We start from the raw sequence: 27,134 nt of genomic DNA on the forward strand, positions 1-27,134 counted from the left end.
ACGCAGTATTTCAGGTCTCTGACAGGTCCTAGTATTACTGACACACCATTTTTTGGTGCTTGAAGGTTTCTCTGACTTCAGATTTTATTTTTCAGAATCTGCATGATTCCATTAATTACCCGATCTAAGAAAAAAATTGACAGTGTATAATATAAAAATAGTAAGGGTTGTTCTTTTTCATAGCTGTGTTCTTTGGGCAACATTTAAACATGTGGAAGGTTCACTAATTCACAAACCATTTGATTATTAACAAATGGTAGCTAATAGTACAGTTAATTTTAAAAGTTCTTTACACTTAGAAAGTCTGAAGGGCAGTCTCGGCTCATTTAATAAAGTAAATCCTCTAACATGATGTATAGTTTCTCAGCTCTAGTGTGCTTGGTTCTTTTGTGTTGACATAAATATTGAACTCAAAGTAACAGAAAACCCTGATATTAACAAAGACGATAAAGACAAATGTGAATTTTTGCACATATATTGAAGACAATATAGTCCAGTGAACTGGCATTAGGAACCAGAAATATTTTGATATGCAGATTGATGTTTTAATAGATGAAAGACATGCAGCAAAGGTGAGGTCACATGTCAAGTTATCCAAACCAGAAGTGAAACAACAGCATGTGTAGCTTTTATTTATAAATAAAGAAAATGTCCAGCGTAAACAGTTTAGATTCAAATCTTCATGTAAGTAAAAACTCAGAGATTTTTAATTCAACATTTTTCTTCTAACAATTATGTTTTATAAAGGATTTTATGATGTGTCAAAATGTTATTCTTCTTTCTGCCATTCATTTTCATGTCCTTAAGGGTTCTTGATAAGACAACATCCTTGATAAGAAAAAAAGAGAGAGAAGGTGGGGTTGAAAGAAGCATCATTTCTGGTCAAGTATTTATTACAGTCTTAGCCCTTCAATATTTCATATAACTGGTCCTTGTTTTAATGAGGTACTGATAAAAGCAAGTAACCATCCCTGGTAAATTATACCACCAATTTCTTTTTAAAAACTCAATGTCATTAACTACAATAACACCATTTTATACAATTTTTTTTCTAAGTTACTTATTACTTTTTCTCTTAGAAATAGGAAATGCAAGATATAATAAAAAATTTAAATAGCACATACATTTTTCTACTCTGATTTTCACCACAATTAAAAATTAAAAATAAAAAAGTTTTCCGCTTGTGTGTGTCTTATGAATTTTTTTTCTAGAATGTTCAAAGTATCTAAAAAACTGTCCTTATGTAGTTCATACAGCTCATTCTTTATAACCATTAGAAGAGTACCACATGCACTTTGCCGTTAAGTCATTTAAAAATGTTCTTAGTTGAACCTAGAGTATAATTCCCGTTTTATAATGTATCTTCAAAGGGGGCAAAATTCTGACCCAATAAAATGAATTACATTATTTTATTGCATTCTTTTAACGTTTCTCTAAGAAAAGAACAGGATTGTTTTCCATTGATCAAGTAGTAGAAAATATATTTTAAAAATTGCTATATGAGAAAACACTTCAGAAATAACTTCCAAATTCTTATATAGAACTGTGTTCCTGAAAACAAATACCATAATTTTAATCTTTGTTATTAACATGCTCTTCCCTCAGTATCAAGTTTGTACAACTGTGTTTCCCATCGTTATTATGAACCGCTAATGAGGAATGGGAGAAAATGTGATTTTCTCTTATCTCAGAACATGTAGGTTAATTTTTCCACATTTAAATATCGCTCAAATTGATTTATTTACCCGATTGCCAAAGAGTCCAAATATCAAATAGCAAACAGTGCTTTGACTTTAGACCACTCAGAAAGCTTGTTGAATTAGTTAATACATCAAGGAGTTGGCTTGGTTTAAAAAAATAAAGACAACGTGATTTTTTTCCCTTTATAATGACCATAAAGTAGGACTGTTGTAGAACCTAATGTTTCTGAAATTTATAACATAATGAATCTCATGAATAACAACCTGAACAGAAAAAAAATTAGTTGCAGGTACAAGCCTCTCCTTACCTTTCTCTTTGAATACATCTTGGATATTTTAACTGCCCTCTGTCACATTGCACTCTCAATTCCGATCCGATAATAGGAAGCTCAGTTATGTAAGTATCTCTCTTACAAAGAAACTCAATATACTCGCCGTGGAAAATATATGGCCTATTGTCAAAACTCCATTTCAGGAGCAAATTATTACTTTCCATTGTATCAAAAGATAATGTGCAAGGCTCTGAAAAAAATTAAAAACAAAGAAAACGATCTTGATACCTCTCAGTATTAACAGGAACCATTGTGTTGCTTTCTCATAATAACCTTAAAATTCCCAGGCATTAGAGCAGCAAGTAAGTTTGAATTCATATTCAAGTCAGAAAATATGTTCAAAGCTCACAGAAAACAGCCTGCCATTTATCTCTGTTGCCCTGAATTTGGAAAAAGGGTATGTCCTGCCAGTTACTGAGCTTTATGCCATTAAGATTTGCAAAGGCAGAAAGCAAAAAAAGGTGTTTTTTAAAAAAACATTGATAGTTAATAATAGTCATTGAAATAGTGTTCTTTTTTCCTTTTTCTTCTTCAGAAAGTGCAAATAAAACACCCAAGAGACAAACCATTCATGGTTGGATAGATAATATTTTATGGAAATGTAGAAACAAGCTCGAGTCTCAACACTGACTCAGAATTTATGACCTGATGTATAAAGTATATCCAAAGTAATTAACAGTTTCTTCTCTTTTAAATTTCAGTTATTAAGGATTATTAAGATTGGATTGAGATGCTTTAAATTTTAAGCATTGACAGTATTATTGTGTCCTTCTCCTTATGCATTAAAACAAAACAAAATAGAAACTTAAGAACTAGGATACCCAGCAAACTTCTCTGGTTTCTTTTCCTTGATAAAAACATTGGTATTTTTAAAATACCAAATGTCAAATCATGTCAGAAAATGGGGCTGCTTGTGTTCATATTTGCCTCCTGGATGACTGAGCACCAAGCAGTTGCTTCTGAGATAAATAAAAAGGTTCAGGGCTTCCCTGGTGGTACAGTGGTTAAGAATCCGCCTGCCAATGCAGGGGACACGGGTTCGAGCCCTGGTCTGGGAAGATCCCACATGCCACGGAGCAACTGGGCCCGTGAGCCACAACTACTGAGCCTGCGCGTCTGGAGCCTGTGCTCCGCAACAAGAGAGGCCACGATAGTGACAGGCCCGCACACCCGGATGAAGAGAGACCCCTGCTTGCCGCAACTAGAGAAAACCCTCGCACAGAAACAAAGACCCAAGACAGCCAAAAAAAAAAAAAAAAAAAAAAAAAGGTCCAGAGTTGCTAACAGAGCATATGAATCATACAACTGACACGCTAAAATACTTCTTTATTCAGTCGTTCTCAAGTGAAGGCCTGTGTGTCAGATGTCATCCTAGAAATGCTATAGATCGAAAAAAAATGACAGGAATGATTAGAAAGAGTCTAACAGGATCTTTATAGTCACTGCAAAATAGTTTTGAAAATGAGGTCAAATGGTACTATTGTTTAGAATGTTCTACAAAACATGCAATTTAAATTAAAACGAGTTCAAAATTGTTTCACGGAACTTCTGCTCTCAGCCATGACAGAGTAGCCTATATCAGACCAGCACTTCTACTAAGAACTAGAAAATCTGAAAACAGACACAAAGCAAGTATTTCAAGGAATCAGAGAATTTCCAAGGCAGGCAGTACTCCAGAGGCTAAGGGCCTGGTAAAAGCCCATTCAGATGAGCTCCACACTCTGTGCCATTTTTCTCTTGGGGTTTTGTTGATTTTCAGCGCAAGCTGAGAGACTAGATACAGATGGGCCAGCAACAAACAAAGAGCCAGAAGAGCTGCTGGAAATCCCATGGGGTTGAGGATAGAAAAGTGGGTCAGCCAAGACAGCCAGGACTTGACGTGTCAGAGCCCAGAGAGATGGGAGGTATGAGGAAATGAGCTTGATACTCTGCCCTGGCTTTGCCAGGGGGGCATCTGCCTATTCTTGATTGTGCAGAGAGAGAATGAGGAGCTCAGCTTGAAGTGAATGAAAAGCTACAGTGAGCAGTGGCCATCTCCCAGGAATACCAGAGCCAGGCAGGAAGGGGGACCTTGGTATACACACCAAACTCTAGTGAAGAACCCTGCAGGGTACATTATATGAGCAGGAGCAAACAAAGTTCTGAAAATAAGCTTAGAGAAAGCTTTGTCTCTCACTGAATAGAGAACAAATTTCCCTACACCATCAGCCAGAAAATGGGATGAGTATTGTCTGGAATAAGATGGCATCATTGTCTCAAGCTCCTAAAATTATCCACACATAATATTTGATATTCAATCAGCCATTAACAGAAATAGCAAGAAATGGGGCTAGAAAATAGATATAGCTTACAGATGATCCAGATATTGGAATTTGCAGACAAGGAGTTAAAGATAAATAATTGCGACTAATATGGTCAAGAAATAGATGTTAAGATGAAGTCTTTCATCAGACAACTCAAATCTACAAAAAAATATGAAATGGATATTCTAGAAATGCAAAGATAATAGTTGAAATTGAGAACTCAGTATACAAGTTTAAAGCAGATTGTACACATCTAAAGAGAGGATTCATGAACTGGAAAATATATCAGCAGAGAATTACCAAACTGAAACAATGAGAAGATAAAAGGAGAGAAAATATTGATTTTAAGAGACAGGGGACACTGGAAAAAGATGTAACATGTGTTTTATGGAATCACAGAAGGAGTGAAAAGAGAAAATGTTAAAAATATTTGAAACGACATTAGCCAAACATTTCCAAAACCTATGAAAGATATCAAGTCACAGATTCAAGAAGTCCTACCAACTAGGAGAATAAAATGCACAAAGAAACCAACATCTAGGTCCAAAATAACCTACTGAGAAGGCAAAGAGAATCTCAAAGACAGCAGAGTAAAAGATATTACTTTCAAAAAAGTACTATTAAAATGGTCTTTGACTATTTAACAAAAATTACAAAAACAGAAAAGGATGAAATGACATCCTTAAAGCATTGAAAGAAAATAAGGGACAAGCTAGAATTCTATTTCAGGCAAAAATATTCCTCAAAGGAGAAAAAAAATAAAGAGATTTGCAGACAAACACAAACTGAGAAAATAATAAAGAACTAATTTTTTCAGGCATACAGAAAATTATCCCAATGAGAAACAGAGAAAAACAAGAAAAGATGAAGTAGATAGTCTCATCCACCAGAGGGCAAACAGCCCTTTAACTAAAATCCTGCAGTCTGTGGAACAAAAACCACATTCACAGAAAGATAGACAAGATGGAAAGGCAGAGGGCTATGTACCAGATGAAGGAACAAGATAAAACCCCAGAAAAACAACTAAATGAAGTGGAGATAGGCGACCTTCCAGAAAAAGAATTCAGAATAATGATAGTGAAGATGATCCAGGACCTCGGAAAAAGAATGGAGGCAAAGATCTAGAATATGAAAGAAATGTTTAACAAAGATCTAGAAGAATTAAAGAACAAACAAATGGAGATGAACAATACAATAACTGAAATGAAAGCTACACTAGAAGGAATCAATAGCAGAATAACTGAGGCAGAAGAATGGATAAGTGACCTGGAAGACAGAATGGTGGAATTCACTGCTGTGGAACAGAATAAAGAAAAAAGAATGAAAAGAAATGAAGACAGCCTATGAGACCTCTGGGACAACATTAAATGCAACAACATTCACATTATAGGGGTCCCAGAAGGAGAAGAGAAAGAGAAAAGACCCGAGAAAATATTTGAAGAGATTATAGTCGAAAACTTCCCTAACATGGGAAAGGAAATAGTCACCCAAATCCAGGAAGCTTAGAGAGTCCCATACAGGATAAACCCAAGGAGAAACACGCCGAGACACATAGTAATCAAATTGGCAAAAATTAAAGACAAAGAAAAATTATTGAAAACAGCAAGGGAAAAACAACAAATAATATACAAGGGAACTCCCATAAGGTTAACAGCTGATTTCTCAGCAGAAACTCTACAAGCCAGAAGGGAGTGGCATGATATACTTAAAGTGATGAAAGGGAAGAACCTACAGCCAAGATTACTCTACCCAACAAGGATCTCATTCAGATTTGATGGAGAAATCAAAAGCTTTACAGAGAAGCAAAAGCTAAGAGAATTCAGCACCACCAAACCAGCTCTACAACAAATACTAAAGGAACTTCTCTAAGTGGGAAACACAAGAGAAGAAAAGGACCTACAAAAACAAACCCAAACCAATTAAGAAAATGGTCATAGGAACATACATATCGATAATTACCTTAAACGTGAATGGATTAAATGCTCCAACCAAAAGACACTGCCTTGCTGAATGGATACAAAAACAAGACCCATCTATATGCTGTCTACAAGAGACCCACTTCAGACCTAGGGACACATTCAGACTGAAAGTGAGGGGATGGAAAAAGATAGTCCATGCAAATGGAAATCAAAAGAAAGCTGGAGTAGCAATACTCATATCAGATAAAATAGACTTTAAAATAAAGAATGTTACAAGAGACAAGGAAGGCCACTACATAATGATCAAGGGATCAATCCAAGAAGAAGATATAACAATTATAAATATATATGCACCCAACATAGGAGCACCTCAATACATAAGGCAACGGCTAACAACTATAAAAGAAGAAATCGACATTAACACAATAATAGTGGGGGACTTTAACACCTCACTTACACCAATGGACAGATCATCCAAACAGAAAATTAATAAGGAAACACAAGCTTTAAATGACACAATAGACCAGGCAGATTTAATTGATATTTATAGGACATTCCATCCAAAAACAGCAGATTGCACTTTCTTCTCAAGTGCGCATGGAACATTCTCCAGGATAGATCACATCTTGGGTCACAAATCAAGCCTCAGTAAATTTAAGAAAATCGAAATCATATCAAGCATCTTTTCTGACCACAACGCTATGAGAGTAGAAATGAATTACAGGGAAAAAACCATAAAAAACACAAAAACATGGAGGGTAAGCAATATGTTACTAAATAACCAAGAGATCACTGAAGAAATCAAAGAGGAAATCAAAAAATACCTAGAGACAAATGATAATGAAAACACGACAATCCAAAAACTATGGGATGCAGCAAAAGCAGTTCTAAGAGGGAAGTTTATAGCTATAAAAGCCTACCTCAAGAAACAAGAAAAATCTCAAATAAACAATCTAACATTTCACCTAAAGGAACTAGAGAAAGAAGAACAAACAAAACCCAAAGTTGGCAGAAGGAAAGAAATAATAAAGATCAGAGCAGAAAAAAATGAAATAGAAACAAAGAAAACAATAGCACAGATCAATAAAACTAAAAGCTGGTTCTTTGAGAAGATAAACAAAATTGATAAACCATTAACCAGACTCATCAAGAAAAAGAGAGCGAAGGCTCAAATCTATAAAATTAGAAATGAAAAAGAAGTTACAACAGACACCACAGAAATACAAAGCATCTTAAGAGACTACTACAAGCAACTCTATGCCAACAAAATGGACAACCTGGAAGAAATGGACAGTTTCTTAGAAAGGTATAACCTTCCAAGACTGAACCAGGAAGAAATAGAAAATATGAACAGACCAATCACAAGTAATGAAATTGAAACTGTGATTAAAAATCTTCCAACAAATAAAAGTCCAGGACCAGATGGTTTCACAGGTGAATTCTATCATTTACAGAAGAGCTAACACCCATCCTTCTCAAACTCTTCTGAAAATTTGCAGAGGAAGGAACACTCCCAAACTCATTCTATGAGGCCACCATCACCCTAATACCAAAACCAGACAAAGATACTACAAAAAAAGAAAATTACAGACCAATATCACTGATGAATATAGATTTAAAAATCCTCAACAAAATGCTAGCAAACAGAATCCAACAACACATTAAAAGGATCACACACCATGATCAAGTGGGATTTATCCCAGGGATGCAAGGATTCTTCAATATATGAAAATCAATCAATGTGATACATGATATTAACAAATTGAAGAAGAAAACCCATATGATCATCTCAATTGATGCAGAAAAAGCTTTTGACAAAATTCAACACCCATCTATGATAAAAACTCTCCAGAAGGTGGGCATAGAGGGAATCTACCTCAACATAATAAAGGCCATATTTGACAAACCCACAGCCAACATAATTCTCAATGGTGAAAAACTGAAAGCATTTCTTCTAAGATCAGGAACAAGACAAGGATGTCCACTCTCGTCACTATTATTCAACATAGTTTTGGAAGTCCTAGCCATGGCAATCAGAGAAGAAAAAGAAAAAAAGGAATACAAATTAGAAAAGAAGAAGTAAAACTGTCACTGTTTGCAGATGACATGATACTATACATAGAGAATCCTAAAGATGCCACCAGAAAACTACTAGAGCTAATCAATGAATTTGGTAAAGCTGCAGGATACAAAATTCGTGCACAGAAATCTCTTGCATTCCTATAAACTAATGATGAAAAATCTGAAAAAGAAATTAAGGAAACACTCCCATTTACCACTGCAACAAAAAGAATAAAATACTTAAGAATAAACCTACCTAGGGAGACAAAAGATCTGTATGCAGAAAACTATAAGACACTGTTGAAAGAAATTAAAGATGATATCAACAGATGGAGAGATATACCATGCTCTTGGATTGGAAGAATCAATATTGTGAAAAAGACTGTACTACCCAAAGCAATGTACAGATTCAATGTAATCCCTATCAAATTACCAATGGCATTTTTTACAGAACTAGAACAAAAAAATCTCAAAATTTGTATGGAGACACAAAAGACCCCGAATAGCCAAAGCAGTCTTGAGGAAAAAAACAGAGCTGGAGGAATCAGACTCCCTGACCTCAGACTATACTACAAAGCTACAGTAATCAAGACAATATGGTACTGGCACAAAAACAGAAATATAGATCAATGGAATAGGATAGAAAGCCCAGAGATGAACCCACGTACCTATGGTCAACTAATCTATGAGAAAGGAGGCAAGCATACACAATGAGAAAAGACAGTCTCTTCAATAAGTGGTGCTGGGAAAACTGGACAGCTACATGTAAAAGAATGAAATTAGAACACTCCCTAACACCATACACAAAAATAAACTCAAAATGGATTAGAGACCTAAATGTAGGACCGGACACCATAAAACTCTTAGAGGAAAACATAGGAAGAACACTCTTTGACATAAATCTCAGCAAGATCTTTTTTGATCCACCTCCTAGAGTAATGGAAATAAAACAAAAATAAACAAATGGGACCTAATGAAACTTCAAAGCTTTTGCAAAGCAAAGGAAACTACAAACAAGACGAAAAGACAACCCTCAGAATGGGAAAAAATATTTGCAAACGAATCAACGGACAAAGGATTAATCTCCCAAATATATAAACAGCGCATGCAGCTCAATATTAAAAAAACAAACAACCCAATCAAAAAATGGGCAGAAGACCTAAATAGACATTTCTCCAAAGAGGACATACAGATGACCAAGAAGCACATGAAAAGCTGCTCAACATCACTAATTATTAGAGAAATGCAAATCAAAACTACGAAGAGGTATCACCTCACACCATTTAGAATGGGCATCATCAGAAAATCTACAAACAACAAATGCTGGAGAGGGTGTGGAGAAAAGGGAACCCTCTTGCACTTTTGGTGGGAATGTAAATTGATACAGCCACTATGGAGAACAGTATGGAGGTTCCTTAAAAAACTAAAAATAGAATTACCATATGACCCAGCAATCCCACTACTGGGCATATACCCAGAGAAAACCATAATTCAAAGAGACACATGCACCCCAATGTTCATTGCAGAACTATTTACAGTAGCCAGGTCATGGAAGCAACCTAAATGCCCATCGACAGATGAATGGATAAAGAAGTTGTGGTACATATATACAATGGAATATTACTCAGCCATAAAAAGGAACGAGATTGGGTTATTTGTAGAGACGTGGATGAATATAGAGACTGTCATACAGAGTGAAATAAGTCAGAAAGAGAAAAACAAATATCGCATATTAATGCATATATGTGGAACCTAGAAAAATGGTACAGATGAACTGGTTTGAAGGGCAGAAATTGAGACCCAGATGTAGAGAACAAACGTTTGGAAACCAAGGGGGGAAAGTGGTGGGGGTGGGGTGGGGGTGGTGGTGTGTTGAATTGGGAGATTGGGATTGACATGTATACACTGATGTGTATAAAATGGATGACTAATAAGAACCTGCTGTATAAAAAAATAAATAAAAAAAAGAAAAGATGAGGAACAAATTACTGATAAATATATGGGTGAATCTAAAAGAATATTGTTAGACAACATAATATTAATATATCTTTGGGACTTAAATTATATGTACAATGAAAATGCATGACATAATAATACAAAAAGTGGGAAGAGTAAATAAAGTTAAAGCATTCTGTGTCCTAGAGAAATGGTAAAAGTACGAATTTATACTCAATTGTAATAAGGCAATTTTGCATTATGAAATCTCTATGATAACAGCTAAAGGAAGTCTGGAGGAACATATAATCCACAAGCTATGAGAGAGTAAAATGGTATAACAAAAAATTTGATTTGCCCATGAGAAAGCAATAAAAAAAAAAAAAAGAGAGAGAGATAAAACAGAACATAGAACAGATAGGATATATATCTAGTATAGTAAGATAGTAGCTATAAACCCAAACGTATCAGTAATCACATTAATATGTAAATGGACTAAATAATCCATTGTAAAGGAAATGATTGTCAGACTGAATAAGCGTATTTTTACATACACTAACTATATATTGCTTGTAAGGCATACACATTAAAAGTAAGAACCCAGAAAGTTGAAAGTTAAAGGATGAAAAATTGTACACCTTGTAAATACTTGGCGAACGCCAGTTGGTACAGCTAAAGTAGATTTTAAGGCAAAACCAAACAAAAACAAAGCATTACTATAGGTAAAGAAAGACTCAAATTATATGGATTCAACATGTTTCAATCGGTGTGCACCTAATAAAATAGCATCAAAATACATAACCAAAAATTGACAGAACTAAAATGATAAATATTTTTAAATGTACCAAGTGAGAGAATTTAACACACTTCTTTTGGTAATTGGTAGAAAAATAAACAAATAAACAAACAAACACAAATCAGGATAGATAAGAATGAACTTAGTAACATGAAAAACAAAATTCAATTCAATTGACATGTATGTAACAACAGTGAACCCAACAAGGACAAAATTAATTTATTTCAAGTAAAAAGAAGGTTTACCTGAAACAAGTATATGCTTGTAATAGACTAAGTATTGGTGAATTTCAAAGAACAGATATAATTCAAAGTATGTCTCAATGGATTTAGACTAGAAATCAACAACCAAAAGAAAACTAGAAAATCCTCCAATGTTTAGAATTTTAAAAATAAACTTCTACATAACTCAGAGTGCATAGAAGATATCAAAATGGGTATTATAAATTTTTAACTGAATGATAGTAAAAATCAAAAATATAAAAATGTGTGGGATGAAGTTGAAGTTGTGCTCAGTGGGAAATTTATATCCTTAAATTCATTTTTAGGGAAAAACATAAAGGATGAAAATTAGTAACTCTAAGTATAAATCTAAACAAGCTAGAAAAAGAGTAATAAAATAAATCCAAGAAACTAGAAGAGAGGAAATAATAAAGACAAGAATATAAATTAATGAAATAACAACATTTGATGAAAGGATCAAAAAATGCAGATACTGATTGCTTATAAGGACCAATAAAATTTACAGACCCTCAGCAAGATATATCAGAAAGACATACTTCTTCACAGCAGTATAACAATAGACACATCACTAAAGGCATTAAAAAGAGTATAAAAGGATGTCATGAACGTTATGTCAACAAACTTGACAATTTAGATATAATGGACACATTCTTACAAACCACTTCCTACTGAAACTGAGAGAAGATAATAATAACCTAATATCTATTAAACAAATTGAAGTTGTTATTAAAATCTTCCCTCAAAAAAAACCTCAAGGCCCAGGTGGCATCTCTGATGATTTCTTACAATTATTAAAGAAGAAATAGTACCAGTCTTAGACAAAAATCTAGAGAATTGATAAAGAGAGAATACTTCCCAGCCCATTGTATGAAGTTAGCAGAAACTTGATACAAAACCCAAAAGGAAAATAACAAACAAATCTCCCTCATGAAAATAGTAGCAAAAATCCTAAGTAGAATATTAGCAAATAAAATTCAACAATATATAAAAAGCATAATTCATCACAACCATGTGGGATTTATTACAGAAATACAATCCTGCTTTAACATTCAAAAAGAAGCAATGTAATTCCGGGGAAAAAAATAAATGTAATAATCATATGATTGTTTCAACAGATACTGCTAAAATTAAACGCACTGAAGGTTTTTTTAAACTCTTAGCAAAATAGAAATAGGTGGTTTCTATATCTTTATTTTGATTTTTTTAAATGTATTTGTAACACCATATTTAAAGATGAATTACTGAAAGATTTAATTATGAGATCGGGACACAGATACCCACCACTTCTACTCAGCATTATACTGAAGTCCAAGACAGTGAAATAAGATAAGAAAATAAATGAAAGTCAGATATAAACACAAAGATATATTTTCTTTTTATTTAAAAATATGATATTTTACGACTCCTGAGAATCTTGGGAGATAGTGTTACTTTTATTAGGATGCCTCATCAACAAGGCATTATCATCTTTCAGCTTGAGGGGACCATTCCTATATCTGTTTCCCGCTGTCCTCGTGTTTTCTAGCACAGCACCAATAACACCGAATGACAACTGTTAGACTGGTTCCCCACACCACACGGCTTATCCATCCTATAGTTCCTACAACCCAGTACCTCATGTATGGTTTGTACTTAAAAAATACTTGTTAGAATGAGCTGGATTCTAGATATTTATGATCTAGAGGAAAGAGTAGAACCCAGTAATTCAACAAGCACACTAATAAAATAACAAAAATGCAAAAATTAAATTTTATATTAGTGCTATATCAACTCAAAGAGAAGAGGAAGTGAAAAATATGGTTTTATTTTAAGAAATAGAGACATATGTGGCAGTACTTACCCAAACACAATGGTGGTGTAGTCCACACCCCCTCTAAACAATAGGACTCCTTAGACCCTTGTAGGAAATGGTGCTCGAAACATCTGTATTCCACTGAGGAACCATTTTCGTAGGTCCTGATTGTTGAACTCTTAATAACTCCATTTTTAATAAGTGGGGGAGATGCACACGTTCTTTTAGATTCTGCAAAAATAATAAAGTCTGCAATGAATTGCTACAATAGGCAGCCAGTGCTTTTATAATCGCTACAGAAATAAAACAATATATTTCATGTAAAAGCATTTTTAAGACATCTCTCAAGTAATTTTTAAATATCAAAAGCATTTCTGCAATAACTTCATACATAAAATTTATGATTGCAATTAGAATCTCATAATATTAAATACACGTTTAAAACTAGCAAAGTATTAACAATTGTGATTTTACTTTTCCCCTTTCTGTTTGCCAAAAGTGAAAGCATATAAGATCCGTCTTGAGGCCATGCTTTCTGTATGCGTTCTCTTCCTTTCTCCTTATTAAAAGTGACAGTCCCATGCCCAAGGAGTACACAAAATCTCTCACTCTACCTTAAGCCCTCTTCTGAGACAATGCTCCCCTGCAAACCCTGAGGAGAGCAATGCTTTACAGGGTTGTTGATTGCTCACAAGAGGGTGGTCCATCCTCTGAAAGTCTGGTGATATGTACAAAATCTCATGATTTCTCTCTTTATAAAACTGACTTACAGAATTAAAAGATGTCAGCATAGATCCTATTTAAGGGTATGTGCTGACTGGAAATTGATCAGGTCATTCCCAATTTTATAGATTAGATGATGAGGGTGGTGGATTGCTTAGGGTCTTATCCTTTGAACTCATATTGATCACCTGTGATATTGGTCACCCAAGAAATTGTCAGGAAGCACTATTGTTTTACCTTTTCTAATACATGAAGGATAGTTCACTTCTCCTCTGTTGCACTGCACCGATAATTCAGAGAGTGCAGTTGATGGAGACAAGTCATACCCCTGTTTACATACAAAATCTATTAAATCTCCATGTAAGATCTTCCCTTCATAATCCCACTTCATCCCTAGGTTATTTCTGTTCATGTCATCCACGTTAACTGTACACGGCTCTGTAAAACAAAGGGTCTTTTCAATTCTTCACTCATCTCACAAGTATGAAAGTGATATATTTTTACAAAAAAAATTATGACAGGCATCAAAAGCAGTGTTTTATATTTATCATTTATCATTATTAAAGCTCTTCACATATATACATAATAAAGGATACACTTTATTGCTGTCAAATGAATTTATATATTTTGTATTATCTTCAATATATCATAAATTAAAACCACTTAATTTGAAACATTAAAAATATTGTTTAAAGACAACAACCACTTAGGTTCATCCTGATTTCCTTCCTATAAAATAAAATCTTCAAATAGAAAATGTATTTACTGTGTAATATTTGTGGGACACTTACCACTTGATATTCGTCGGTGAATAAAACAAAGATCCCTGCCCTCATGGAGATTACCTTCTAACTGGGAGACACACACACACAATAAACAATAAATGTAATAAATATATGGATCTTATAATTTGGGGCCATCTTTAAACTACATATAATAAGTGAGATAGGAAAATTAATAGTGGAGGCGTGGGGGAAGGGGGATTGTGCTTCTAGGTAAGGCGGTTGGGACAGGCTTAAATAAGTAATCTTTGAACAGGCTTGAAGGAGGTTAAGGAGTGAACCAAGTCATTTTTTGAGGGAAGGGCATTCCAGGCACGGGGAACTACCTTGAGGTGAGAGCACACCTGGCTTACTTGGGGAGGAGTAATGAGACCAGACTGGCTGAAGTAGGATATGGGCAGGGAAGACCAGCAGGGGGGAGGTTGAGAAGTTCATAACATCTGGAATAATTCACAGATGGGAAATGCTGTTCCTTATAACACCATCTTTCCCATTCGTAGTGAGAGTACTTTCAGTTCCACAGGACAAGTAAGATGGACAAAGCTCTCTCCTCTTGCCCTGATGACAATAAATGATCTTCACTCAGTATTTGTTTTAAGCTGTGGGCATCAAGCCTAAATGTCATGAGGCAATTGTTCCAGACAGAAAATGATAGGTTTCCTTAAACCTTATTGTTCTCTATGGGGTTGTTCCATTACTAGCTTTTCCTTTACAATTTCGGTCCAGTCTCTATCCTCAGAGATGAATGCAATATCAATCACATCATCAAAAGCTTAACATCAAAATCCTTTATGAAAATATGAGAGCAATAGAAAAACTACAGGTGAAGATACATCTGAATGTGAATGTGAACAGCAAACTAAGAATGACTTGAAGGAGAGAAACCACAAAGGAGATGCTGAAAGAGCTGACTTAAAACTTAAATTTATGTATATTAAAAACACTATAAATAAAAGGAAGAGGAAAACAAAAAATAGTTGCAATATACATGACAGTCAAATGGATAATATAATTTATATAGATAAAGCTCTTATGGGTATGGAAAAATCGCTAAACTATGAACAATCAGTTCATTGAAAAACCACCTGTGGCCATTAGAAAATTGAAAAATGTCAACTGTTTAATACCCAAATAAATCCAATTAGAGTAATTTTAATTGCTTAATTAACACTATGTAAAGATTAAGATATTCAAGTTCACAAAGATTAAGAAACTACTTCATTAATTCACTGATGCTAGGATCATAAATCAGAATAAACTTTATGAAGGGCAGTTTGGCAATTAACAGAAATTTAATTAAAATTCCAGATCTCTTTGATCCAGAAATTCCTCTTCAGATAATCTGAAAACAAAAACAAAACATGTGAAATAAATAGAATTAATTTTATTTTATTAAAGAATAAAGATTATTTACATGTATAAATATTTAGTACAAGATGTACTGTGTGGAATATAAAAATGTTGAAAATACACTAAATGTCCATCAAAAAGTAATTAATTAAATTATGGCATATCTGCATTAAGGAATACTGTGCAGCCATTAAAATATAATGTAGAAATATATCAAACCATGTTCATAATATAGTTTAAGTGAAAGAAACAAGATTCATAGCCTCTTCATGATATCATACATTTTTGTAAATATGTACGTTGGAAGCTGGTGTAGAAAAAGGTGTAAAAGACCATTATCTAAGTCACTGACAGCATTTCTTTCCGGCAAGGTTACTGATATTTTCTGTTTTCTTCTAGTTTATTCTGTATGTTTATTAATTTTCTTGTAGATAACAATGATTTGCTTTTGTAGTTTAAAGGGCTAATATTTTTAACTAAATGTCTTTTTTAACTTATAGGGAGCTTATCATGCAATTTTCTATTTGTAGAAGTCACAATGTAAGAAGTTCTTTGCAACTGTAGTGACCAGGTACGTTACTTTTAAATGTAACTCTGACTAGCAAAGTTAAAAAATGAGGCAAATCTATAGGCTTGAAATGAGAGGTGAATATTTTTTCCCAAAGTAATTTCAATTTAGGTAATTATTTAGATATCTGCCTCAGTTTTCTACTTGAAAACATTAACATTAATTAATCCATGCCTTAATCCAAAATATATTTAGAGTAACTACAAACGTTTTTATCTGCTCAACAAGATAAAACAAAAGTGAGGAAGCAGTGGCAAAGAAAGCTATAAATGACATGCTCTACCAAGGAAAGAATTGGATTGATTACTCTTCTGTCCAAATGACATTCTGAGGACAATAAGAGAGACAACAAGAAATATAAACAACCAGGGGAAATTCCAGTTAGGAGAAAGGCAACACAAATGTAATCAGACACACAAATGTGATTATGTTTAATGCCACTGAAATGGACACTTAAACATGGTTAAAATGGTAAAATTTTGTTGTTCTTATGTTACCACATTTAAAAAAAAAATGCAGTGGGGTAAGAACTAGTATAGCCTAAACCCTAAGATACTAGGGATTTTTTTCTGCTGACAGAAACGATAAGGTAAAACACTTGAAGAATGAAAGATATATACAAAATTCTCTTTTCCATGCTATAAAACATTATATGAAAATCACGTAAGAACACAAACATAAGGGTAAAACAAATTCAATGTGTCCTGCTGAAAGCAGAGTAAGTTCCAGGGATCTAATGTACAAAACAATATATAAAAAGAAATATTAAAAAATAAATAAGATAAAATTCAAAAATTAAAAAAATAAACACCCCAATATTGTGCACTTAAAAGTTGCTAAGAGTAGATTTTAAATGCTCTCATCAAAACAACAACCCCCAAAATTACGTGAGGTGAAGGATAAATAAACTAACCTTATTGTGGTAATAATTTCACAATGTATTTGTGTATCAAATCATCACATTATACATCTTAAACATACACAAGGTTATATGTCAATTGTATCTCAATAAGGCTGGGAAAAATTTTTTTAATTCAATGTGTTCTCTATCTCACCTAAGCAAACAGGTGGGGATGACCATTTTCCTTGTTCACAATGAGATATTTTTGCTCCTCTCAATAAGTAATATTCATTGCATCTATATTCCACTGAGGATCCCGTCGGGTAGCTTGCTAATAATCCACCAATAACAGCTCCATTTATTACATCAGGTGGAGAATTACAATTCTCAGTATTTCCTAAGAAAAGAAGATATTTTAAAATTAATAAAAACATAACAACATAATGATATAATACAGTTGCCCATACAATAGTACTTTAATATTTCACTATGTAATTTAGGACAACTGATCTCTCAGTTTACCAGAATCAGAGAAACTTTATTCAGCTAAGTATTGTTAAAATTTACTAAGCCAAACTAAACAGCAAATGTTTTGCTGAAGGACAAGTATGCAGCGGATTTTTCACTTTTCTTGCTTCTGAAGGACTCATGCTATAGATATTCTTAAAATGTACAGAAAGATAAACAGTGTTCTTTAACCTAACGATTATGGTCCGTTTAAAAACTGTCCTTTGTTATTATCCATTTTTATTTTTATTTAAAAAAATTTTTTTAATTTTTATTTATTTATGTGTATTGGGTCTTCGTTTCTGTGCGAGAGCTTTCTCTAGTTGCGGCAAGCGGGGGCCACTCTTCATCGCGTGCACGGGCCTCTCACTGTCGCGACCTCTCTTGTTGCGGAGCGCAGGCTCCAGACGCGCAGGCTCAGTAGTTGTGTCTCACGGGCCTAGCTGCTCCGCGGCATGTGGGATCTTCCCAGACCAGGGCTCGAACCCGTGTCCCCTGCATTGGCAGGCAGACTCTCAACCACTGCGCCACCAGGGAAGCCTCTCCATTTTTATTTTTTCCTTCTCATCTCTCTTCATCTCAGATCTCAATCAACCCATGGATGAAAATTTCTATTTTTCTCTCTGTCTTCAGAGTCTTTCTCCTACTCGGCTAATTTCTCTAGCATCTTTAATAGCTTTTCTCTTACACAACAGATATCCTCGGTAAACATGTCTGTGGAGGTCTCTCCAGGACCTGATCAAGAAATGAGGAGGGTGACAGGAAGGGTGGCACCGAGGAGTGGTGCCCTGGTTGTGCCCTTCAGTTAGATGAAAGAGCAGGTATGTGGCTCAGAGGGTGGAGGGCTCCGAATGGCCAGATGCAGAAGTACTATCATCAGGATGTTAAAAACTTGTTTGTTTCCCAATTCTTTATATTCAGTTAAATTCTACAGAGAGCTCCATATGCTCAGGAAAAATAGCAGAGTAAGTGCTGTATCTGTGTGTTTCAAACTCTTCTAAGCCATGGACTGTTGCTGTAAGTGTGTGAATTAAACAAAGGAAAATTTTACACACTAGGCTTAGCTCTGGATGTGAAACGCAGCACACATACCAACACACTCAGGGGGAAGGGTCCATCTTCCACGTTTACAAGTTATTTCTTCTGGTCCCCGGAGGTGATACCCTCTTTCACACATGTATGTCACTTTATCCCCATTATAATAGACCTTGGAGGATAGGTTTGCTGCAGCATTCGCAACCAAGGGTGGGTCCTCACAGACCATCCTCTGCTTTTCTTCTAAAAAGGGAAAATTTAAACAGAAGAGACCATTTAGCTCCACATGCACGCAGGTTTCATTGTAGGGAAAGCTTATTTGAGGTGCTGCTAACCAATGCATTTGGGAGGTTCTGTCCATTTTCCGTTTTCACAGCGTATCTCTTCTGATCCCTGCATCTCAAAGTTAAGTCCACATTCTATACGAACTGTTTCTCCGTGACGATACGTGGTTGAGTACGTTTGAATTTTGGAGGTCAGGGGCAGAGGGGGAGGAGGACATCGATTTCTTCTTCCTTATGGAAAAATGTCAGTATATTAGTCATATAATTGCCAAAAAAATAATAGTTAAGATTTCATAAGCACGTTCATTGTGCCAAGGACCCTAAGAAGTATGGCAGACAGACTGGGGTCACCCCCTGGATCCCCACATCCTGACGCTCACTTCCTTGAGTCACGCCCCTCCCCAAGAACAGGAACTGGGACTTGCTTCTAAGCAATGAACGCAGCCAAGAGGATGGGATGCGTGTGACTTGTTTAAACACAGCCACAAGGATGGATGCGTGTGATCGCGCACACACACTGATGCAACACAGTACGGTAAGGCCGTTCTTGCCGAGCTCTTTCCCAGCTGATTTGGAAAGGAAGCAAGCTGCTTCATCGCGAGTTTCCGAATGGGGTGGGCCACAGGGCAGGGGGCACAGGGCTGCCTGCAGGGGCATCAGGAGGAGACTGAAACCCTCCGCTCAGCAGCCTGCCAAGCTCCTAATGCTGCCACAAACCACAGTGAACTTGAAAGCAGCTTCTTCCCGAGTCCAGCCCCAGATGACACTGCAGTCCCACCTGACACCTTGACCGCAGCTTTGTTAGACACGGACGCAGAGCCAGGTCAGCTACACCCAGAATCCTGACCCACAGAAACTGTGAAAGACACAGCTGTGTGGTTTCAGGCTGTTAAGTTCGTGCCAATAGAAAACTAAAAGAGCCAGCACGTTACATTCATTATCTCCTTTCATCTTAAAATAACTTTGTTAAGTGGGGACTATTACGTCTCCTATATTATAGACAAAGAAACTAAAACATATGAAGTAAGTAAATTATTAGTAAGTGGTGGATCTGTTCCTAAACCCGTCTCTATCTGAATTAAAATCTCCTGCTCTTATCTATTCTAAAATACTGACTATATTAATTTCCCATGGCTGCCGTGACAAATTACCACAATGGAGTGGCTTAAAATAGCACACCTTTATTCTCTTACGTTTCCGGAAGCACACGTCCAGAATCGGTTTCACTGGGCTGAAATCAAGGTATCAGGAGAGCTGTGCTCCTTCTGGAGCCTTTAGGAGACAAGCAGCTTCTCTGCCTCTGCAAGCTTCCGGGGGCTGCGTGCACTCCTTGGCTTATGACCCCTTCCTTTTTCACTCCAACCTTTGCTTCCATCGTCACATCTCATACTTGATCTTCTGTAGTCACATCTCCCTCTGCCTCCCTCTTATGTAATTATGATGCTTATGATTACATTTGGGGCCCACATGGATAATCCCAGATATTATCCCTCTCTCCAGATCCTTAATTTCATCACATCTGCAAAGTTCCTTTTGCCCTATAAGGTAACATTCACTGGTTCCAGGGACTTGAATATGAATATCTTCTTTTGGGAGGGAGGGAGGCATTACTCAGACAACTACACTTCCCATCCTACATCTAAGGACTGTTTGCTAGAAAGCGATAGCAGGAATGTTGGCGTCTGACTTAATTTGGTGGGAGTGGGGCGAACAGGTGATAAGTCGGTAGGTCTGCCATTTCATTTTGAAATAATACGCTACAGGTAATTTGCTAACAATCTCCCTCTCTGCTGTGAGAGCAAGGCTGTTGGGCACCACTGGAAAGTTTTAAAAAGAATATTTCTAATAAAAAAAATTAAAGTCATTGTTTAGTGCATTTAGAGAATGATGGCAGTTCTGGGAAACCCCACTGCATAACCCTGGTGACCCCTCTTTCACTCCTCCCAGCAACTGTTTCAAATCTTCACTACTCTCTTCCAAGGTTTCCTTTCCTGTCTTTCTCCTGCCTGTTAATAATGACACTATTTCCTACATTACAGAGACAACAGAGGCTATCAAGCCCTTTACCTCTCCCCATCCTTCCCAATCCTCAAAGTCCTATTTATCTTTTAAGGCCCAGTTCAGACATTATCCATCACCCCTGTAAACACTGTCCCACACCATATCAATCAGAACCTTCAAGGTTTGTTCAAACACCTTATACCTGACTTTATTATACCAGTTGTCACATTGTATCAATGACTTGTCTCTGTTTCCTCTGCTAGACCAGGACCTCCTTCATATAACATTGCAGGTGTGATTATATGACTATTGAATTGATGTCTCTTCACAGGTAATCATACCACCTGCTTGAACACAGCCAGTGATATAAATGGAACCATAGACGCCCCATTTGACGGTGGCTCTTAGTAGATGACCTCAGTTTTGATTTTCACTCTGGGTAACATTCTGCTGCTTTTTCTGCTCTTTACCCCACTGTTTTGAAGACTGTATTTTCACATCAGGCTAAGTAATAAGAAAGTACCTTCACAAAGCTGCCACCTTGGGACAACTGGATCTAGTTAATTCCCAACAAGAAAAACTATTCATTATAATAAGAGATTTACAATTTATAATAGATTTAAAAAAATATATTTAAAAGATATGTCCACTCTACAAACTAATGTAAAAATTAAGATTTCTTCAGATTAAATGTATTAAAGACTGTTGAAAATAGCACTGATTTAAAAGACAATATTTATTTTAAAAAATAGCACTCAGGAGAAGACTTAGATATCACCAGAGACTTTTTTTCATAGAAATTAAAGCTGATTCAGACATGATATTTTATTTGTGTGAGTATGAAATTTTAAAAATTACCTTCACAGACAGGAGATTCTGGGTACCAACCAAAGTTATAGCACTGAATTAAATCAGATCCACTTAGATAATAATTTTTATGACAGAAAAACTGAACTACATCTCCTTCTTCATAGGTTTGCTTTACAGGATGAAAATAACCATTTTCGATTGATCTTAAAGAAGAACATATTAATTCTAAAAATGAAAGAACAAATAAAAAACAAAGAAGTGTTATTTTTCCTGCTAGAACAAAATTCACCCACTACTTACCTACCATATCTGAGTTAGAAATCAGCAACTTTGCCAAATTTTGTTATTCCTAGTAAAAGCTTGTCAATTTATATATTTATTGAATATCGTTAAGCTTATTTTAAGTATCTGAGCTAAAAGGATTTTTCCCTCTTTGAGAGCTTGAAATGATGAAAGCCTACTGTCAACATCGTTAAAACCAGAAGCAAAAAAATATGAAAAAAGGAACATAATTCGCATAACAACTTGTACCCATTTCTGGGAGGGAGGGAGTTTTCAAAGTGAAAGCAGTCGTCTTCAAAGTGAGAACCTACTGGCACATCGTGGGGTGAGGGCCCATCCGTACGGGTGACACTCCACCTCCTCCGTCCTCTTCCCGGAAGATGTGTGGTACCCAGAGGCACACTCATATCGTACTTTGTCCTTCACTTTGAACATCTTCTGTGCTGTGGAATAATTTCCGTGATGTAATTCAGGGGCCAAACATGTCTCTAAAAAAAAAAAAAAAGAAATTAAAGTCATTTGTTTTATGAACTCCATCCCTAAACCTAGAATATTAAAAGGAAATCTCAAAAAGTATTTTCTATGAATCTTAACAATATATGACAGAGACAGCTCTTGGCAAAATTGAAAAATAATCAAAGTTTGCCTTTGTCTCTGGATTCCCTTTCTTCATGCACCCTGCATCCTAACTCTACCTGTCTTCAGTCTTTAAAATTCTACTCTAGTGTGTTTGGCCAAAGGCCACAATTCAATAGAAAACTTGTGCAGTAGCGATTTTTTGATGATGTCCCATCTGTGGATTTGTATAATTTAAATAGATGACACCACACTAACTACATATATATATTCAAATAAGTGGGTTATTTTTAAAATACATTTATTTATTATTTATTTATTTATTTTTGGCTGTGTTGGGTCTTTGCTGCTGCACGTGGGCTTCCTCTAGTTGCGGCGAGTGGGGGCTGCTCTTCGTTGTGGTGCGCGGGCTTCTCACCGTGGTGACTTCTCTTGCTGCAGAGCACAGGCTCTAGGAGCGTGGGCTTCAGTAGCTGTGGCATGTGGGCTCAGTAGTTGTGGCGTGCGGGCTCTAGAGCGCAGGCTCAGTAGCTGTGGCGCACGGGCTTAGTTGCTCCGTGGCATGTGGGATCTTCCCGGACCAGGGCTCGAACCCGCGTCCCCTGCATTGGCAGGTGGATTCGCAACCACTGCGCCACCAGGGAAGTCCCTGATTGGGTTATTTTTAAGTTTATCTGATATTGGTTTGAGGTATAAAATAATGTGCATTATTTCGAACTCTTCTCTAATGAAGGATATAATAATTTATGTATGTTGTGACAGAAAGTTTCATTAAGGGTCTTTCCTTTTATTCCACTCCAATTCTTTGTTTACTAGTAAAAAATAGGAACTGCTGGAGTAGGTGTGTGGTAGAGGTTGGGAATCCTTGGATTAAGGAAACACCCAGCATTAGAGAGAAACAATAGAATAACTTCCTGCATCGGGAGACATAATAAAATAACAATTATATTTAAACAAGAATGCCTACCAATATAAGAAAGCATTGAACTCACAAGCTCTTATCTTCAGATTTAGGAGCTGATTCTTAAACACATACCATGTTCCTTCCTACAGGTTGGTTGAGAAGACCATCCATCAGGGAGGCATTGAACCACTGCTTCATCCTGCCCTGTTGTGGTTTTGTACCCTGAGGCACAACGATACCGCATGTTCTCTTGAATTTTGTAAAATAATTTTGTGTCAAAGATGTAACCGTTCCTCAGGTCAGGCTTAGGGCATTTTTCTGTGGGGACAAAATATTTCTGTTCTAAATTGATGAAATTAAGCTTGTTCTTTACTGAGTTGTAAAACTAACAATGCAAAAGTTTAATATTATTCTTGGAATTTTAAGGAGAGAGAAAAATGTTCACTCCACAATTCCTTGATTTAATTTAATTTTGGAACTATCCTGCATGCTCTGCATCAAATTTGTTTAAAAGTTGATTCAATTTGACACTAAAATTCTTGGATGTACTAACTTCGGTTCTCACAGTCCTCCCACCCCTACCTCATCTACTTTAGAAAATATATCCAGAGATCTTCCTCAAACTAATTGTCATTAATGGAAAATAGAAAGAATTTCTTTTGGGTTTACTTCCTAATATTTTTGAGTCCACTGCATTTGCTAATTTTTAACATTATGTAACTAAAGCACATATACCTACTCTATGGATCCTTAAAGAATCATGCAGACAATTTAATGTGAAAACTGTGTTCATTTATTTTTTAAGCCTCTGATCGCCTACCTGCACAGTAAGACTCCATAGTCAGTCCATGTAAACTGTGACTGAATCACAGACAGGCTACTCAAAACCTTGGGGTTCACAGAATTAATTTTTACTAAATACTTGGAACTATGATGTGTTAGATAGTACATTTACCTTAGCATTGTATGGAGTTTAATCATTTTTTAAGCCTCATTAACGGACCCTTGTAACAAACCAATCCAGAAAGGTGAAGAGACTTGTCCAAGGTTAATATTAGTTTAAATATATGTTGTACTTGCTGTGTGGCAAACCCTTTATAAAGATTATCTCATCGAAGCTGTATTATTCGCATTTTATAGGTGAGAAAGCCCAGCTCAGAATGTTTAAGCCACTTTTCGGTGGTGCAGCAGGATTCACAGGCGGCAGTCTGGCCACAGAGGGTGTCTCAGTCCTGACACTGCAATGCTAACCCTGCATCATCCTTTCCTGGGTCCTACTTCACTGCTCTCACATCATCTCATCTAAGATGTTGAATTTACTTTTATGCTCTAGTTATGAGTGAGATGTATTTATTACAGTTGATCTATGGTCCATGTTTATACGAAAAGTGCAATGCTTAAATTGATGCTCCGTCCTCAAGTCATGGAGTGGATAATTATCCCAAATAGATATATTCACTGGACATATCGACCACCGTAAGCACCATACCCACTTCTTCTAAATGAAACTGACTCAACCAAAGCGCCTTACTCTGCAAAACAGAGCTTGGGGAATGTGTCAATCAAGAGAGGTCACCTGACTCCATGGAAGACAGCTGATAGTTTGACTCTAGTGTAGCCTGACATGAAATATTGAGATGAGCCGATCAGATTTCCTTTTCACAAATTTGAACTCAAAATTCAAAAAAACACATTTTTCAATGGATATTATGTGAGAAGAAGTTGTCATACAAAGGAGAGTCTTTCAAATGATAAAATACTAGAGTAACAACCCTACATATACCTCTTAAGGCCAGTGTCAAGCATTTTTCTGTCTCCTGCAGAACTCTCTGTAAAAGCCCCTCATTCTTTTTTTTTTTTTTAACATCTTTATTGGAGTATAATTGCTTTACAATGGTGTGTTAGTTTCTGCTTTATGACAAAGTGAATCAGTTATACTTATACATACATCCCCATATCTCTTCCCTCTTGCGTCTCCCTCCCTCCCACCCTCCCTATCCCACCCCTCTAGGTGGTCACAAACCACCGAGCTGATCTCCCTGTGTTACGCGGCTGCTTCCCACTAGCTATCTATTTTATGTTTGGTAGTGTAGTCCATGACACTCTCTCACTTTGTCACAGCTTACCCTTCCCCCTCCCCGTATCCTCAAGTCCATTCTCTAGTAGGTCTGTGTCTTTATTCCCGTCTTACCCCTAGGTTCTTCATGACCTTTTTTTTTTTTTTTCTTAGATTCCATATATATGTGTTAGCATACGGTATTTGTTTTTCTCTTTCTGACTTACTTCACTCTGTATGACAGACTCTAACTCCATCCACCTCACTACAAATAACTCAATTTCGTTTCTTTTTATGGCGGAGTAATATTCCATTGTATATATGTGCCACATCTTCTTTATCCATTCATCTGCTGATGGACACTTAGGTAGCTTCCATGTCCTGGCTATTGTAAATAGAGCTGCAATGAACATTTTGGTACATGACTCTTTTTGAATTATGGTTTTCTCAGGGTATATGCCCAGTAGTGGGATTGCTGGGTCATATGGTAATTCTATTTCTAGTTTTTTAAGGAACCTCCATACTGTTCTCCATAGTGGCTGTATCAATTTACATTCCCACCAACAGTGCAAGAGTGTTCCCTTTTCTCCACACCCTCTCCAGCATTTATTGTTTCTAGATTTTTTGATGATGGCCATTCTGACCGGTGTGAGATGATATCTCATTGTAGTTTTGATTTGCATTTCTCTAATGATTAATGATGTTGAGCATTCTTTCATGTGTTTGTTGGCAATCTGTGTATCTTCTTTGGAGAAATGTCTATTTAGGTCTTCTGTCCATTTTTGGATTGGGTTGTTTGTTTTTCTCTTATTGAGCTGCATGAGCTGCTTGTAAATTTTGGAGATTAATCCTTTGTCAGGTGCTTCATTTGCAAATATTTTCTCCCATTTTGAGGGTTGTCTTTTGGTCTTGTTTATGGTTTCCTTTGCTGTGCAAAAGCTTTTAAGTTTCATTAGGTCCCATTTGTTTATTTATGTTTTTATTTCCCTTTCTCTAGGAGGTGGGTCAAAAAGGATCTTGCTGTGATTTATGTCATAGAGTGTTCTGCCTATATTTTCCTCTAAGAGTTTGATAGTGTCTGGCCTTACATTTAGGTCTTTAATCCATTTTGAGTTTATTTTTGTGTATGTTGTTAGGGGGTGTTCTAATTTCATACTTTTACATGTAGCTGTCCAGTTTTCCCAGCACCACTTATTGAAGAGGCTGTCTTTTCTCCACTGTGTATTCTTGCCTCCTTTATCAAAGATAAGGTGACCATATGTGCGTGAGTTTATCTCTGGGCTTTCTATCCTGTTCCATTGATGTATATTTTTGTTTTTGTGCCAGTACCATACT

The 27,134-nt window shown here is 36.0% G+C and overlaps 1 protein-coding gene across 1 annotated transcript in view; it reads right to left on the reverse strand.

Moving 5' to 3' along the window:
- Nucleotides 1–461: 461 nt before the first annotated feature.
- F13B (coagulation factor XIII B chain) overlaps nt 462–27,134 on the reverse strand; it is a 41,379-nt gene continuing 14,706 nt past the window's right edge. Inside the window, exons 3-12 of the mRNA XM_082425670.1 lie at nt 23,876–24,061; nt 22,575–22,751; nt 22,030–22,206; nt 19,222–19,401; nt 18,944–19,129; nt 17,559–17,741; nt 14,041–14,241; nt 13,129–13,311; nt 2,009–2,222; nt 462–828 (exon numbers count right to left, since the gene is read on the reverse strand). Coding sequence (XP_082281796.1) covers nt 795–828; nt 2,009–2,222; nt 13,129–13,311; nt 14,041–14,241; nt 17,559–17,741; nt 18,944–19,129; nt 19,222–19,401; nt 22,030–22,206; nt 22,575–22,751; nt 23,876–24,061 — 1,721 coding nt within the window. The 3' untranslated portion in view covers nt 462–794. The remainder of the gene's footprint in view (nt 829–2,008; nt 2,223–13,128; nt 13,312–14,040; nt 14,242–17,558; nt 17,742–18,943; nt 19,130–19,221; nt 19,402–22,029; nt 22,207–22,574; nt 22,752–23,875; nt 24,062–27,134) is intronic.

The sequence above is a fragment of the Balaenoptera physalus genome, assembly GCF_965194825.1.
Source record: "Balaenoptera physalus genome assembly, chromosome: 1".
In the NCBI taxonomy this organism is placed as follows: Eukaryota; Metazoa; Chordata; class Mammalia; order Artiodactyla; family Balaenopteridae; genus Balaenoptera; species Balaenoptera physalus.